The sequence below is a fragment of the Oenanthe melanoleuca genome, chromosome 13, assembly GCF_029582105.1.
Source record: "Oenanthe melanoleuca isolate GR-GAL-2019-014 chromosome 13, OMel1.0, whole genome shotgun sequence".
Classification (NCBI taxonomy): domain Eukaryota; kingdom Metazoa; phylum Chordata; class Aves; order Passeriformes; family Muscicapidae; genus Oenanthe; species Oenanthe melanoleuca.
This window is the reverse complement of record NC_079347.1, coordinates 2,783,968-2,801,989: the sequence shown is the minus strand read 5'-3', so window position 1 is coordinate 2,801,989 and position 18,022 is coordinate 2,783,968. Positions and strand designations below refer to the sequence as shown.

At 41.2% G+C, this 18,022-nt stretch overlaps 1 protein-coding gene across 2 annotated transcripts in view; it reads right to left on the bottom strand.

Annotated features, from left to right (window-relative positions):
* Positions 1–1,735: 1,735 nt before the first annotated feature.
* JAKMIP2 (janus kinase and microtubule interacting protein 2) overlaps positions 1,736–18,022 on the bottom strand; it is a 33,902-nt gene continuing 17,615 nt past the window's right edge. For both annotated transcript variants that reach the window (XM_056502541.1, XM_056502540.1), the window contains 12 exons: positions 17,235–17,318; positions 16,872–16,934; positions 16,605–16,703; positions 15,230–15,328; positions 14,863–14,916; positions 14,095–14,160; positions 13,207–13,275; positions 12,149–12,226; positions 11,328–11,531; positions 9,407–9,472; positions 8,695–8,767; positions 1,736–4,242 (listed from right to left, as the gene is read on the bottom strand). In XM_056502541.1, coding sequence (XP_056358516.1) covers positions 8,717–8,767; positions 9,407–9,472; positions 11,328–11,531; positions 12,149–12,226; positions 13,207–13,275; positions 14,095–14,160; positions 14,863–14,916; positions 15,230–15,328; positions 16,605–16,703; positions 16,872–16,934; positions 17,235–17,318 — 933 coding nt within the window. In that variant the 3' untranslated portion in view covers positions 1,736–4,242; positions 8,695–8,716. The remainder of the gene's footprint in view (positions 4,243–8,694; positions 8,768–9,406; positions 9,473–11,327; positions 11,532–12,148; positions 12,227–13,206; positions 13,276–14,094; positions 14,161–14,862; positions 14,917–15,229; positions 15,329–16,604; positions 16,704–16,871; positions 16,935–17,234; positions 17,319–18,022) is intronic.

Sequence of the window (18,022 nt, the reverse complement as noted above, 5' to 3'; positions counted from 1 at the left end):
CGTGCGGGGTCACAGCCTCCCGCGCCCCTCCTGTGCCTCCCCGCCTCAGCCTGAACGGGATTCCTCTGAACACATTCCAGATATGCTGAATATTTCCGTGAATGTACAGTGGTATTTTTTTTTAAAAATGCTGCTTTTTTTATTTTTTATACAAACTAAAACACCAGAGGTCATTGAATCCTATATTAAATACATAAATTAAAAAATAACCATTCATAAAACTTTACATACAATAAGGATTCTCTCCTACACATTAATACATATAGTACAGGTACATGTCCAGTGTTTATCAAAGGGTCATTCTGCCAAGTAATTTACAACTTTGTTCTGGAATAGACACCAAAAAAATCTGGAACAAAAAGTATATATAAAACCACAGAGGTGCTGATGTGAGAGAGGGCAGGGGAAGAGAAAACCCTTTGGATCACCAGCAGCTGAGTGTTCGTTCTCTGAGCCTTGCTCATGAGGAGCCTGGCCTGGGCAATCCTCATGGGATGCCACAGAACTGAAAGCTTTGGGTTTCAGATTATGTTTCCCACTGAGATGATGGTAAGGGGTTGGAAGATGAAGAACATCTAAAAAAAATTCTCCATTGTCCTCCAGGCACATCAGTAAGAGAGGATAGAGCTGTGAGCCAGGCTGCTAGCACTGCAAGAAGTACCATTTTCTCACTGCCACCCCAACTGCCTAAATTAATCTCATGTAACCAGGCCCTCATCTGAAGTGCTTAAATTCAAAAAACAGTCTTCAAAATCTCCCAACTTGGTCACTGGGAAAAAAAGCAGCAAGATAAATTGTGGTCGCGCTGATTTCTACCACCTTCGGCAGCTCACCTCCTGCTTTGGCAGGATGGATAGCCTGGAGTGCTGCTACTCCTGAGCAGCCTCGAAGGGATGCACTGGGGGATCCAGGGCTGAATTTGCTGTTCTCAAACGCTGCAGTGAACTGATTTTTATTCTTCTTGTTGGTTTCAGGGAGGGGAGGTTGGTGACTAATCTGAGGGAGGATTCTCAATCCTTTGCTTCAATGAATGCCAGGAACAGCAGAAAGCCCAGGATTAACAGTCCAAGGACAAAGAAGGGTCCAGAAAAAAAGAATCAAAAAACTAGTTGCCCATGAGATGTGAAACTAAACCTGGAGGAGTGTACCAGCTGTGGCAGCTAAACAATCTTGATTCAGTTCCCATGCCTAGATTGAAGTATACTTTCATAAGCTATAGCAGTAATTTCTATATACAATACAGAATAGGTAAATATATGCATATATATGTATATATATGTACATATACATATAGATACATGTGTATATGAAAAACTCATGGAACTCATTTTCATCTAGCTGATAGCAGGAAGTTCATATTAACTCATATCAGCAAGTGTGTTTCAGGCATGGCATGTGTTACACTGCAAGGAGAGTAAAGCAGTGGTGGCTCAGCTCTCTGGAGGGAAGAATAATCTTGGAAAAGTTTGCAGACCCAGGTCTGCTGTGGTCAGACTACCAGCCTCCATCCCACCCTGAGCCCTTGGGAATGCAATACCTGCATGTATATCTATACACACAGGCGTAAAGGAGGGCAAATTAGACAAAAAAAGAGAAATTAAATAAGATAACATGGGCTCAGGGAGTCTAAACGATGAAGCCTGCCACAAGACCAGTCAGGTATGTTGTGAAACTGAGTATTTCTATCTTTGCCATAAACCTTCTGTATGACTGCCTGGAATAAATGTTTCTAGGGTTGTTTTTTTTTTAAACCAAACCAGCGGTGGAAGTTACTGCACCATCACTGAAATCAAATGCTGCTCATTCTTCTGCAAGAACTCTGCTTTAACTGCCAGCTCTAACACTGAGGAAAGCAGCCTGAAGGTGTGAAATTACCTGATGCTGCAACAGAGGTGAGAAGGAGGAATAACCATAGAAAAAGCCCCCTGTTTGTAGCTAACAAGCTGTAGTTACGCTTCTCAGTGATTTCCAGCTGTCACAGGAGTGGGCCCGACTCCAGAGCTTTAGGACTGAACTGCTAGCTTGTGGAAAGAACATGTACATTTGGGTCCACCTTATGCACAGAGTCTTCTGCTAGGGAAAAGGAACTTGAACAAGAAGCATGCAATGTGCCTGCACATATCTACCTACAGGCCTATTTCTTTAAAAAATGAACCAGCAAACATACAGCTTGGTGCCAGAACTCAGTAAATCGCTTGACTGAACCAGAGTGTTTGAAGAAGATCTGGTTATTCTATAATTTTAATTAATTTTAAGGACCAGGATAAAAAAATCACTGGCTAATAACCTCTAATCTTCAATGGAAGGCTTAACACTATGTCCTGGCACTCAAGCAATAAGGATGTTAGCAGTCTTTGTGGAGAAACTGAGCCCAGAATTTCAATGCAGCTCAGAAAATGAATATTACTGATTAAAAGTTATTCTGGGGAAAAAAAAAAAAAAAAAAAAAAAAAGTTATCTGTGAGGGGCAGGCATCCTTGATACTGGAGGAACTTCCTCCCTCCTACAGCTAAGAAACTGCTTTTGCTGTGCTGAGTTGCTCTGGCCAAGTGACCTCACTGCTTTGTGGCTCAGCTGCTTCGTCTGTAAAAGTAAACAGGAGTAAACAGGCAACCAAAGGAGAAGGTCTTTGAAAAACACTTTAAAAAGCTTCTGATGTGCGTAAGGTGTTGGTACACGTGATCCCTGCTTTGAAGGTGTAAGTAATGCACAAGCTGTATTCTGGCCCTTCATTTTCTAGTTTGTAGTACAGAAATCCATTTCTTCCAGTTAAAATTAAGGCTCCATTGCAGAAGAGAGAGCCTTGCCACAGGAACCCCAAGTCTGAACAGGCAGGACTCCATTCCCTGGGAAACGAAAGCAGAGGCACTGAGAAGTGCACTGTCAGCCCACCAGTGAGAAAGGGAGGGTAGGTGCAGCTGCTGCACTGCTTCCCTTCAGCACAGGACCCTCACAGTGATTGCTGCAGGCATTATGCTCCTCAGGGACATCTCTGGAAGAGTACTGGGCTGCACGGACCTATGACCTCAAGGAGGCACCACAGCTGGGTTCCAGGCTTTGTGATTACACAGGTAAGTAATGCTTTGAGATGAAACTACTTTTAGTTACTCTTAACTGTGGAAAAATCTAAACAGATTAGCAATATTTCTTATTTGTAATAAGGTTGTGTTCACAAAGTTTTTCCCCATTTTTGGTCTATGTATCATTGATCAGGAAGCCAACTAACGAAGTCCATCAACAAGCTGAACCAAAACATTTTTTCCAAGGTGGGACAAAACAGTTGGAAGCTGATGCTTTGTGAATCATGTCACATGGATAAGGGGATTAGCCTTCCTCCCTGCCCTGTCCTCAACATTTTCTTTCACAGAAGCTACTCTGTAGGTCCAATTCAGTGATCCTCAGTGGTTATTCTACAGTGAAACCAAGCATAGTCATTATTATCACAATGGCAGTCTTTAAAGAGTATGAAAAGTATCTGGTAATAGACAGGCTGTTCTTCATGGAGGGATGGTGAAGAGAGGTAAGGCTTCAACTCCACTGGAAACCCTCCTTATGCCAGACACCCTCTTCTTCCATGCCTTGGCCAAGGCAGGTGGTGCTGTGTTACGATCTCAAGCACAAAACATGGTGACCTGTCCTGCCCATCCTGCAATAATCCAGACTGGATTTTTTCTTCCTTTCTTCCTTCCACTTTGCAGCTGTCATTTGTTCCTGAGGTTAAAACCAAAGAAGGAGAGCAGGAGTCTCTGCAGTGAGAAAGCCACACACTTCAAAGTGAACACTTTGTTGTCAGCATCTCTTGAGTTTCTCGTACTCTGAGCTGTTCATTTTTGATCCATTTGTCAGATGACAGGGTGACATTTAAATGATTTCCCTGCACAGCAGGAATAGATCTTTCTATTGTAACTTTGGTTCCATGCCCAAGACACACTGACTTGATCAGCTGAAAGTGGTTCCTTCCCTTTAAGTTCTTCCTAAATGATGTAGGTTGTCAGTTTATTTTTCTTCCCCTTTTGCAATTTCAACATACAGGATTTCATTAGATGCAGCATATATCATAGCTTTAGACAGGAACTGTCCAGTAACAAATTTTGAGTGATGGCTTTAAAATACAAGGTGATTGCAGTCTTGGCTACAGGTTGTTAATTTTTATACTTTTGAAAATAGGTGTAAACAATATTCTCTTCATTGAGGGGTGGAAGCATTTGCCTTTATAACGACTTATCTGTGTGGTCGGGCACTCTAAAAGTTAAAAAAAACCAAAACAAACAAAAAACACATCTGTATCATATCATCAGATAAGGTGTAAGTTTTGTAAGTTCCTCTACCCACCTATCCCAGCTTTCGAAGTTACAATCTGTCAGTCTTTCAGGAAGCTGAAAAGGTCAGTTCTTACAGCTATCAGTGTGAAAATGGTTTTGTCTCTATGAAAAGCATTTGTGAGAATTCTGTGTATTTTGCTAAGCTTGTCCATTTAAACCCCCACGAAGTGCAACCCTGTGGTGCACAGAAGTCCCCATGGGCATCTTCACATGAGTAGTATGCATAAGTTTCCATGACTCTTGAACCAAAGCTGCCTAAAGTTCATCCCTAATAAGAGCCATGGCAGCAGGCAATATCCTTGGGGTGTCAGAGCAAGCCTGGAATTTTGGCTAATGCAGCACTGAGGCAAACAGAAATTGCTGCTGTTCTGAGAAAGCCTACCCCACCTATAGAAAAGAACTGGTTCTCAGGTTTGTGACCAGGAAAAAAAAGGGCATATTTTGTCTTTGTTATCTCAGCATTCAAGCCTATATAGTAAAATTCACTGGGTGCAAAATCCACACAGACTACAGTTCCTTATGTGATCACAAATAAGTGAATATTTATGTTGACAAGCACAGAGAAAATGCAGGTAGGAAAATCCCACATAAACAGGAATTAGAAAGCTTCTGGTCTGGATACTGTATCTGCTGCACATGGTTTCCTTTATTTGCATATTCTTGTTCTTTGTTATTTCAGTACAGCAGTGAGTCCTGTGTTCACTCTGGGTGAGAAGGAAACCACAAAGTATCATCTGTGACCACACAGTGGGTTTGTCTCTGCTGGTTAAAAAAATCAGTAAAGGATAAACTTTGCACCAACGCATGAACAAAATCAAAGACTTTTCACCATCAAGTGGCTCCCTAGGATAAGCTGGGCTTTTTGTTTTGTTTTATCAGGGATCTGATTTGTTATGATAAGGCTAAGACAGTTCACTTGCATCCAGAGGAAGTAAAGCAATTTTGCGATAGATATAGTATATTATATATATGACAATATATACAGCTCAACAGTTGTAAGAAGAGATGCTGATGGCACACTCCCCATGCCATGCTCCCCTTTGCTGAATTAAATCACCTGGGTAAGCAGGTGTTTTTTAATGCAAATGGGCAACACAAATCAATGTTAGTTATTCTCTCCAATTCCATTTATTCCAGCCTCAGAAAATATGACTTTTCTAAAATCCCTCTCCATGTTGCCATTCCCAAACTGCTTGTGTCTGGAGACTTCCCCTCAGGTATTGAGGGGAGAGGATCCCATAGAAGAAAATGCAGGGGTGAAGGCAGGGGATGAGGAGCTTACCATTACCTTGTTTTTGAGGAACTGCTACAAGACTTGATGCTTTGCACCTGTGGAGTGACTGGCCTTGGTAAAACACTCTACAGGTATGCGTGCTGTGATGCTGGGCCTGCTGCAGCTGTCTCTACAGTTCAAGGGAGTTCACAGCAGTGCAGATCCTCTGGAAAAGCATTGAGTTTATATATCCCCCACAGACACCTCACCCATAAGATTTTTCCACTTTCATAGTCAATGCTGATTCTCTAATCATTTTATCTCTACCACTGTCCTGTCTCCTGTCACTCAGCTCACTGTAATCTGTCTTGCTGATCCCTATCTGATGTTCATAAAGCCAAATATACAAAAGTGGAATGGGAAAGGCAAAAGAATCCTTCATCTCCTGGGTGGTCCCAGGAGTGCCACAACTGCCTAGCAGGCTTTCTGGGGCTGTAAATCACATTGCAGCTCCTGCTGATGCTTCTCATCCTCTCTGTGGGGAACTGGACCCCTGTGTGTGCCAGGGACCAGCCACTATGGAGCAACAGTGAATTTAATGAGTGAAACTCATCTTGGCATTGCAGTTAGAGCAGCCTTCCTGGGCTCAACAAAGTGATCCCAAAGGGATTTATACCTGCTAAACCTTAGATGTTATGTAAAACAAGAGGAAAACCCACTGAAGGAGAGATCAGGCCAGAATGGGGGGTGGAGGGTGGGGAGGAAAGTGAAGTCAGCACAGTCCCTAAGGGATCCATGTAATTCCCTGCAATGACATCAGTGAATTGTGCAGCTGGGATGGTTGTGCCAGCCCTAAAGACAGCACAGAAATGTTTATTTTGTTTTTGACTACTAGTCCTGTTCACGGAACATGACAGTGAGGTGGACAGCGAGAGCTGAGCAGAACCCAGCACCCCATGGAGGCAGGATGACTCCAAGTGAAAAATAGCAAACCTCCTAGAACTTAGGAAAAATATGAAGTTTTGACCTTAAGCATCTCATTAGCTTTTCTAATCAGCCAATACCTGCCCTCAAATTAGGCCAAAAGGACATGTTACCAGCAAATGGTATTAGGAGATTGGTACTGGTAAAACTAGGACATATAAGCTTCTCACCGATTCCGTAGCTGTACCAGAGGAGGCAAATACTCACTAGAAAACCAATGCCATAGCCACATTGGTGGAAAATGTAGGTGCAAACTATATCTACAGAAAACTCTCAACCTCTTATTGGCCAGGTTTTCCTCATATGCTGCACAAGGACATTATTCTAGTTGTGACAGGAACTGAAAAAGGATGACAGTACAGGCAAATGGAAAAAAATCATGCAGACAGGTACTTGCAAATGTCACTACCAGTTCCTGTGATTTTTCAAGGTGCACCTTAAATCCAAGAATTCTTTTTATTTGGAACCTCCCTCTAGGTTAACTGCTTGTTCTGGACTCATGGATTCTGTGGTACAGCAAAAGTCACAGTCATATAAAGTGTACTGTGTAAATCTTGGCTTCTTGAAATTATTCTGTCCATAATCTGGTTGTTTCAGAAGAATTTCTGATTTTTTTCTCCATTATGAATAAGCAAGAAACTGTAAAGTCAAACTTCCACCAGTCACAGCCACTTAAAACACCTCACAGCCATACCATGCTGTACCATGGCTCTCAGAAATCCTGCAGTAGGAACACAATTAAGTATGCAGCTGTAACTTAATGTGTTTCAAGACCACTGAATCAAGGCAGTATGTTTTAAACAGCAGCAACTTGATAATGATATTGACTGTTGTTTACAAGAGCTGTAAACAACACTGATCTGTCCACATTTCTCCTAATTTTTCTATGGGTTGCTCCCCAATCAAGCCAACCTCCATGTATATTGCTGTCATAGCCCATGGAAATATTCACTTAGAGGTCTGGCCCTACAAGGACACAGTAGAGTCCAGTTGATGTGGATAATTCTGAGAGCTGTCTCTGCATCAGCACAAAACTGCAAATGAAAGCTTTGATCTAGCTGAAATGAAGCACAAAGCAGGGGCTTTTCCTTAAAGGGAAAATGAAAACCCACCAAACTGGACCCATGCCACTTAATTATGACCAGTATATTGAATTGTATCTGGAAACAAAGCTGGTACAAGTAGTGGGAGGGCATGGCAGATATCTTTCACACAACTGTATCTCATCTTGTCTCAAGTGTAGAGCAGGGGAATTATTCATTGATACAGCTGAAGCCAGAGTCAAGAGAGACTGAGAAATTTACGGTATGGATCTGTCCCCAAATCAGAAAATTATGCTCATTATATGTTCTTGAGACTTTAACATTATGTTTTCTAGGCTAATTTCTGTTACCCTGCATCAAAAGAAAAATTGTTCTAGCCCAGAATCCTTGTTCTGGAAGTGGTTAGCCACAGAGAAAAATGGGACCATTATAGTTCTCTGATTCATTTCCCCATCTTCTCATTACTTTTTGAACTCTGAACTTTCAGCTGCCATTGCTATATTGACTTCTTTACAACCTGTGTCCTTAACTAGAAATTTTTGCTTCCTTAAAGCTTATTACATGATAATTGTTTGTGTTAGACAGACAGCTGTCCTCTGTCCATCCATTCTATGACAAATTTTTTAGACTTCTCCAGTAACTTCTTTTAGCAGTGTTACTTCCTGAGTCAGAAAAATCCTTCCATTTCTATCTCTCCCTTCCTGCCTCTCAGCAGCTGATCATTCTTCCTTGCCCTTTTTTATATTTTTCCTGCTGCTGGACACAGAGCTCTCCTGTTTTAAAATCCTGATCTCCTTCCTGAGTGTTAGTTCGGAGTGTATTTACAGTTGAGGTTATTTTAACTTTTTTTCATCTGCATCCGTTTGCAAACATCAACACTGAATTGTCCCTACAATTCCCTTGGCTTTTTGCTACTGTGAAATTTTTTGTTAGCTTTTATTTTTACAGTCATGAATAGCACAATATCACCAGCAACTCAGCACTATGACAACCCCCTGCTGTGAACTATTGCAAACTGACAACAACCTGCTGCACCTGCTGACTCCAAACATCCACAAGAACATACAAGGATGTGATCCTCTGCTCTGTGCAAGAAGTGCTAGCTTTGAGGAAATAAATAAAACAGTCTTACCTTTCCAAGAGGCACATTGACATCAAGGCCAAAGAATAAAGGCAAGAGAGAAGAACAAGAATAGAAATAGAAACTGCAGAAAAAAATAAGATTGTGTAAAAATGAAAGGTAATGGCATTGTAAGCATCAGAATTTTTTTTTCACTCTGCAGAATAATTAGAATATTTATTCATTCAGGAAAATACTGTTATTTCCGTCGTTACTTCTGTAAGAACCACACCACCTCCCAGGCTTAGAAAACAGATCCTAATAATTTTGGTGATGGATTACAACTGGCACCATATTGAAAGCCTGAGGTGTAACTGTCACATCATGATACCCCACAGGTTGACAAGTCATAAAGCTGGATATCAAAAATAGCATGTGTTGTATTTTAAGCTAAAAAACAGTCTCTGCAATCCATGCTAGAAATAGCCTGGATATACAAATATAAAAATATGCATGTATCAGTATATATGTACATATGTATATATGTTTATAGGTACCTACACACACATATCAAACTCACCATTACATGTTTAATAATGTAATGTAGTATTTTAAGATTAAAGTCTGTATCTACTGACACAAACTGAAAAGAAAGGACAGTGCACCATCACCAACAGGTGCAGCTGACTGAACAGAACAGAAAGGTCATATAGTTCAAGAGAACTGGATCACTGCTTTCAAAACAAAGTTCATCAGTGCACTTCAAATGCATAACAGAACCAACCTTTTCCTCCAGATCCTTAATTTGTCTCTTCTGGATGTCAGTTTTATCTTCTAAATCTCGGATCCTCTGGAAATCAGAAAAGAAACCATCTACAGTAATTTATCAGTAAATCTGTCCCACTGAAAAAGTATCTTAATATTCCAAGTGCCAAAAGCCTAGGAATCAACAAATTCATTTCTGTGGCAGAGACAATCTTGTGTCATACTGTGACATCATCCACTCATCCTGACAAACCACAGCTTTACCATGTGTTCAACTGCTAAAATATGATCCTGCACATACTTAACTGGATCCTTAAATGCTGCAAATTAGTATCAATGATGGATCTGTTTTTGCATTATCTGTTTATTAATCCTGTATTAAAGAAAAGTGTAAGATCATGGTTATAACCTTTAGAATTCTATCATGATTCATTAAGATTTCTCACAGTTTGATGTGTTGAAAGAGGATTTAAGTGTTATTATTAGGTCCAAAATGATAAATGTATACAATCATATGAATGTATTGATTCCGTGGTTAGTGACATACATGTAACTTATAGACAAGGTGTGTATTTTTATCAGAGCTAGGTACTTTAAGAAAAATTATTTACCATGGCTTAAACTTTTTCCTGCTTGGGAGGAGAGATCCCCCAGAACAGAACTTCTAAGTACAAAAAATGAGGCCTTGGATCTTAGTATCTTTTTTTAATTAAGTCAGGTTATAAGACAGCTGTCCAGCAAATAGCAGAAATCCAAAAAGGCAAAGCAGGAGATGCCTAAAGGCCCTAGCAGCTGGAGAACAAGTAACTGTGACTGTCTCCCTCACTGTCTGGAGATGAGATTATTAGCTTATGGCAGCTTTCAAATTCTGTGGAACCTCAGCATCACAGAATGAGTCAGGTTGGAAGGGACCACAGCAGTTCACCAGGTCCCACCTCCCTGCCCAAGCAGTGTCATTCCTGGAGCACATGGCACAGGATTGCATCCAGATGGGCTTGGAATATCTCCAGGGAGGGAAACCCCACACCCTCCCTGGATAATCTGTTCAGTGCTTGGTTACTCGCAGAAAAAAGAAGAAATTCTTTTCCATGTTCAGGTGGAACCTCTCGTGCATCAGTTTCTGCCCACAGCCTCCTGTCCTATTGCTTGGCTACCTCCTCCTTCCTTTGCCTCTCAGCCACCTCCAACCATGCCTGCAACTGAGGCTGGCTCAGAGTCATTGTGAGAAGCCAGAACTGCTGTGGCAGTGTCCCCCAGGGCAGCTGTCATGTTTAAAGTCAAGAAGCTTCTTATGCAGCAAAGGCCTGGCAACAAAAGGTAAGGGTGGTCCCAGACTCAAGTGCCCAACACAGGATCAGGCAAGACTGTGAGAACTGAGCTTTCCTGTGACCCAAACCCCCCTAACCCCTGGGGATGTGCTTCTTCTCTTATTCCCACAAACATCTGAGTCAAATCTGTTTCATGGTGCAGCTTTCACATTATTCAACGTGCTTGCAGAACTGCACATATCAGTTTTGGAAAGTGAAATGCACTACTTTATGTCAGCAGTGAAAAGTACAAACACCCACTTGGGGCAAGTAGCATCTGGAAAAACAGACAGCTCTCCTGTGCCGTAAGAGCCAGCAAGATTTACTGTGTTTCCCTTGTGCCCAGTCCAGTAACCAGGGATGACCATTTTTATTACAAAGCTAGAACCATGCAGACAGAATTCTGGATGAAAACTTTAGGCTAGAACTTTAGACTCAAAATATGCCAAAACAGTCTTGCACAAGCTAGTACCATGTGTGCTTGCATGCACAGAAAAGACCAAGCATGAGACAATTCCAAAGGCTAGATGCCAGGCTCCCTCGTGGTCTGGAGCTCACCTCAATTTGAGCTCAGAGTGTGTCTTTACACAGAAAGGCTGAGTAGATACCACATGTGTGGTTCCTCCTTCTTACCTGATGAGCCTGCTGGAGCAGCTCCATCCTCTCCTGAAGAATCTGGCAATCGTATTCTCTGCTTTTCCTCAGCATCTGACGTCTTAGCTTTTCTACTGCTGTCCTCAGCTCTTCCTGCTGTTTTTCTGTGAGTAGTTCCCCAAACTTTATCACTGTTTCTTGCTGCAAAGCATTGTACAAGGTGGCTTCAAGCTCCTGGATCCTCTGGTTGATGCAATACCGAAAGTCAATTAGAGATGAAACATGGTTTAAACCACATTGGGAACTGGGGGATTGATGGCAGACTCAGGCCCCTGCATGACAGGCAGTCCCTGTGCTCAAGTGTGCAAAAATGTGAAAAACTGAACTCAGAAAATGGTTCTATGTTCTGAAAAAAGAATAGGAACTTTTATTTTTTTTATATTTTAGTATTTTCACTGAAATCCTTCACTTTTACTCTTTTCTATGGAGAGATAGAGATAGAATTAGATAGAATTTTCATATCTGAAGTGTAAATTATTTCACCAATTCTAAAATTTCCACCTATTGCACTAAAAACCTCCATCTGGACAAGCTGATATTAATGAGATATACCTGCCTTAAAGCTGCCTAAACAAGTTTCAGACTTCAGGAGATGTGCCTTTTTATGACATGAAAAGGCAATATATTTTGTTGAAGCTGGGCAGATTGCATGCTAGTACATCAGAAGAATGAGGAAAGAACAAATTTCAGAAAGCCCAATACTAACAAAAAAGCAAAAGTCTCTCCTCCTGATTCAACAAGAGTCTGTATGCTATTGCAGAATTGGCCAGTATGTGCTGCAGAATATCCTTTGTACATACCATGTATGCTTGGTCAAGAGCTTGCTTCCTGTAGTCTAATTCTTCCTCCAAATAGCCTTTTATTTTGCAAAACTGTTCCTACAATGAAGGATCATTTGGACAGAAAAACAAATTAGTTACTCCAAATATTTTAGGACGTTTTATCAAATCATTTATAGATACCTAATTCAGCAGGACTGGTTTTCCACTGATGCTCAGCAAAGTTATTCGTATCTGACTCAGCTAGAAAAGAAGGAAGGGCAAATAGCTGCAGATTGCTCTTGTGGATGAATTCATCTCATCTCCATGGAACTAAATCCACCCTCTCTGTCAGTTTCAGTGGTATTGCTTCAGTAGTGGAATTTAGGATATTCTGTGTGATTTTTCTAAAGATACTTCCTCTGGCATCAGGAATTACTCTTTATGTGCCTTCTCTTATTTTGGAAGAGGTGTAAAAGTGGACTAAACTAAACAGGAACTAACTAGACATTCACATTCACATTCCTTGGGGGCAGCTGCTGTGCTTTAACTTATCAGTCCACCTTAACCTGAACAGACTTAAGTACAGACACACCACAGGAAAAAAAACAAGTCACTCCAGCTAATTCTTACAGTTATGTTTGTTCATCTTGTAGGCTACTGCCATTAACTAGAATAAGAACAGGGTAAGGTACTAACTCTACTTAGTATGTGATGAAAGCCAACAGTGCTATTATTCATTTCAGTAATTTCTTACATGCTGTTCCTGAATAAAATGCAACACAACAGCTGATGAATCTTATGAGACAAATAATGCATGCATCTCTGCAAACTATTGAAAAACCTTAGAACCCTCTGTACTTATTAATAAACAGTCATCCTCACAGAAAGAGAGAGGAACTTTTAAAAACTTTTACTTTTTCTCTTTCTGTTATTCGGCTGTTGCATGTGGACTGGAACAATTTTATGGATTCACCAATAATCAGAGAAATGCTGCATAGTTCATCTGCCAATAGACTTTCCTAGTTATTTTTTGGGACATAAAGTAAGTGTGACACAATCAGTGTGCTTAAAATGTCTAGTAAGGAAAGTTTTCCTACCATATCACTTTCCAGTTCCATCATCTTCTGATGCAGAGCAGCTTCAGCTCCCTCAATCTGCTGGATCCACTGGAAAGAAGACAGCGAGACCTGTAACCTGCTGTGTTTTCCAGCACACAAGGAGTGGCAAGTGGGATATCTGCAGCATCTTGTCAGTGTGTTTTTAGCAGCCTAGTGCTAGTGCTGGGCCCATCTTGAGGCTGTTTGTGACAAGGCAGCCCTGATGTCTGCAGGCAGCACTCGGCAGAGAAGCAGCGAGAGATTTCCACTGCTGGGTCACTGCAAGGGGGAAAAGCCACGCCCTTGGATGGACAAGGAACCCATTCCATCCCACAGATAAAGGCCCACAGTGGGGCTGTGGCATCTCAAAGACAGCCCAGCTGGCTCTGTTTGCAAAGGAGGCACTGCTGAGCAAAGCTCTTGTCATGCTGAAAAAACTGTGTGCTGCAGTTGAGCCTTAGAAAGCAGTTTTAACCAAGCCGCACTTTCTTCTTCATTTCGAAACAAGGAATGTAGACGCATACTTTCAGTGAAATTCTGGCACACAGATCCCTTTGGAAGCTTTAGAAATCTCAGGACTGTAAATCCCAAATTTTATCTAATTACGGCTTAAATTTCTGATGATTTCTCTTTCAGTTTTCAATTGCAAGTTTTGTTCCATATTACTTTTGTAGTTGTAGTTTTTTCTACTGCATGGCTTGGGCTATCTCAATTTGGTATTTTTGCTGCTTCAGGAAAGTGTTTGGGACTCTGCTGGCACAGTTTATTTTATTTGGGGAATCACTCTCAACACTAAAAAGTTTAACAATATTGATGACAACAACAGGACAGAAAATGTGTTAGATGAGGCTTTAGATAACATGTGAGAAAAGCAAGCACATAATTTACCTTTTCTGCCAAGGACAATACCGTGGAAGCCTGAATTATGGCCACTTGTTCTTCATTCCTTAAATTCTGTGAGGAGAAAGACAGGAAAGAGGAAAATTGGCAGCAGATTCCTGCATGAATAAAGACAATCCAGCCTACAAAACAGGTCTACAGTTTTCAGAGGATCCCTGTAGTACTGAGTATTTGATTTCCACTGAAATATTCAGAGCCTGTTAACATATTAAGACGACTTTTGCCTTTCTACATGATATGGATTAAATGTATCATTCCTTCCATTACACCTTAAGAGAAACGCAAACTAAAATTATACCCTTTTGTTTGTCTTCATGCTAGTTGAAAAGCTGAATTTCCATTAAAGCTTTTGTAAAAATAGTGTTGATTTACATCAGCACATGAATAGACAATAACAATCCTATGTTTTTGTTTCTTGTAAACTTCTTAAAGACATATCTAATGTTGGCCAGAGATACAGGATCTCTTTTATGCAGGCAGTTATGCCCTCTCAGAAAGCCACAGGGAATTTGATAATTCTTGCCTATTTATGAAACTGTTAGAAAGAATCCTAGTCCTGACGAAGAGTGGTTTACTCATTCATGTGTTTTCTTTAATGAATGGGGTGCAGTGGACATTCTTCACAGTCTGCTAAACCACACTTAACAGATACACAAATTACAAATATCTTAGAAAACAATCATAATTATTCATATCACTTAGTTTCTCTTTACAAGCTGCATTTTGTATAGTACAGTATCTCCCATTTCAACTTACCCCATTATCACCTAGGATGTCTAACTGCTTGATAAGGTCTGGGATGCTGACATCCTGCAAACAGAGAGTAAAGTAAAGGCATGGCATGCACCTTTTATCGTAGACAGATATCCTGTGAACCACATGGAAGTCACCCATTTTGTTTTATCTTATGGAAATGCATCACACATTGATTTCAGTTGCCATTGAACCAGATTTTATCATTATGGTGAGAATTTTGAGTCTAATTGAACTTTGTCTGTCACCACATTCTTACATTAGACTGAGTTTAAATACCTGAAGTTTAATGGAGTTATTTGTAATGGATTATATGGGAAGCACCCACCACTCCTGCAGGGAGAAGCACTGCTTTATACAACTGACCTACCTTAACCCCTTCCTTCATGCAGTAGATCTGCAGAGCACTCACACCATCTGAGAATGGGTGAATCTGGAGATTAAACGGTGGGGACCGTCTCTCTCTTTCCTGCAAATAAATTGAAAAGATGCTAGAGAATCTATTAAAATGAAGAAGATGCACACAGAAAATGCCATAGCTGCTGCTTATATCATGCTTGGCTTGCAAAGCCAAGCTCTTCATTTCACAAGCCAAGGAAAGAAGATCCTAATCTAGACCTAGTCTGACAAAGTGAGCCAAGTGGGACAGGACCCTAAACTCAAGGTAACTTTTTAACACGAGATTATTCAATAAATTATGTCAATTTGCAAATTGGCTGTGGAAAGGCTGTCACCTAGCTAAGATTCAAGTGATTTGCTTTATGAAGTGTTGAACAACTACACATTGTTGTAAATACATCCTTTAGAAACATGTGTTTGACTTTAGACTAAAGAGAGACTCAGATCACAGATTTTCTTCATCCTGGTATGCTGTACGTTCTAACATCTATGGAAAACAATATGTTAAAAAAAACTGATCAACTCAGCTATTTATTCACCTTTATTGCTTAAAATTTACAAATATTTGTCCAGTTTTAAAGGACCAGAGACAGAAAAAAATTAAGATGCAATTTCTCATTCTTTCAGGTATTCAGGCAAGCATGGAAGTGAAGATTAAACTTCACTTTCACACACATTTTTGGTTTATGAATATGTAATTCACTTCATCAGTTCAGCTCCCTGCCATATGGAAACACAGCTATCAGGTAAATCTGTGGGACAGTTCTATGAACAAGGGGCAAGTCTTAACATTAATTTACAAGGCCCAGGAAAAGCTCTGTGTGGCAAATGTATTTGGTCTTGGACAGCAACTGAGAAGAACAACTGAAAAATAAACCAGCTTGTAGTGGGGAAGAGAGCAGGTGAAGTTTTGGTTGGCTGGCACTCCAAAGAAGAGCCTGAGGTCCTGCAGAGGCTTCTGAAGCTCCTATATCAATGTCCAGCGTCACTGAGAGCCTGTTTGTACCCACCGCAGGCTGTGGGAGAGCTGCTCCACAGGGAATGTCCAGTGCCCACAAAAGGAACAGCACTTGCACAGGCAGACAGGTTCTCCAGGGCCACAGGCCACACTCATGTGGATCAGCTAAGCTCACCTGTGCACACTGGGCACCTGCCTGGCTATGGTGCTTACTGTTTCCAGGATATTAGAGCTGACACACTTCAGCTCACAATTAAGAACGCCGGGCCTGATTTGTTACTCTGTTTTATTGCTACAACACTTGAGCAAACCCTTGATTAAAGCTGGTGTCCAGTGCAATGCAGTCATTCCTTTTCCCAGCAGCCCCAAAGCAAAGCACATCCCTCACCTCCAGCTCGAGGTTGCGGAACTCCAGCAGCTCGTTCTGGTCGCGCGCGTCCTGCAGCTCCTGCTGCAGCCGGTTGTTTTCTGCTTCCGTTTTCTCTATCTAACAGACACATGTGAAATCATGACCTGAGTGACTGCTACAAGAACCATGAAGCATTTGGTGAGTAGTACTTGAGGTAGCATAGGCTGTGCAAAATCAAAACCCTTAAGATGCCTCACAGGACCCAGATAACCCCTCAGAGTGAACATGCAAACCTTTGGAATGTACCTTGTCTAAAAGCTCTTGGTTCCTCTTAATGAAAAGCTGCTTGTCCTCCACCCAGTGTGAGTCCTGTTGGATGAAGCAGCAGTATTACTGAATAATCAAATTCCATGAGGCTGGGCACACTGATTGAAAATTGGAGCCACAATATCCAGGCTTATCCATCCTACAAGAACAAGCTGTCTTTTACAGAACAACATTTTAAGTTTACCAAGGTGTAGCAAGGCTTCCGAACTTGCCAGATTTGTCTGTTTACTGTTTGCCAACATTACATCTCATGGAAACTTATACTGAAATTGTGCTAGGTATTTGTGAGCAGAGCAGGTAAGATACAAAATAGGGAAAAAAACCCACACAATAATTACTTACCTGCCCTTTCTGAGCCAAAGTTTTCTCCAGATCTTCTATTTTGGCTTTATACCTCTGGACTTCAGCTTGAAGTTGCTCCTGAGCCTGTTGAAGTCACCACATTAAATAGTAACAAAACCAGCAATGTGACTGGTATTAAAAGGAAACCAAAACCAGCAGAGCCTGGATTCATGCTGTCAGTTCCACTGAGTGAGCAACCATTAGAAAGATTCTGACTCAGTGATGTTTTGTGCCACCCCTCTGACTGGCACACAGATGACACAAGGGAACAGAGGGGTGGATCAGCCCCAGCTCCCCACCCAAGCCTGTTCCCCCATGGATTGCATCAGAGCAATCCAAAACACAAGCTCAGGTATTCAGGGTGCTCTGCTCAAAGACCCTAATAAGGGGCAATCACTAAATTACAAAGAAAGTGCTTTGTAGATCAGAGTGGCAAAAAGTAGTGGGAAGAGGCAATTTTAACTTCCCAGGGGGGTGTTCAAGAGCTGACTCTATCAAGTACTAAACAAACTGACATGATGTCAGACTGCTTTGAGCAGGAATTTGGGCTGGACACTGCCTGAGGTGCCTTCCAGCCTGAATGATTTTTATAATTTTATTAGAAGGACAATATTTTTAGCCTTTGAAGGCTTTCTGTAGCCTGCATCACATCAAAATTTGAATGTAATTTGCATTTCTCTGTTAGAAACATTCAGATGTTCCTAAAGTGGGAGTAATGTGTGCCTTTGTGAAAATCCACAGGCCTTCATTTGCCTTTAAAACCCAATCCTATCCCACCTAGAAAAATG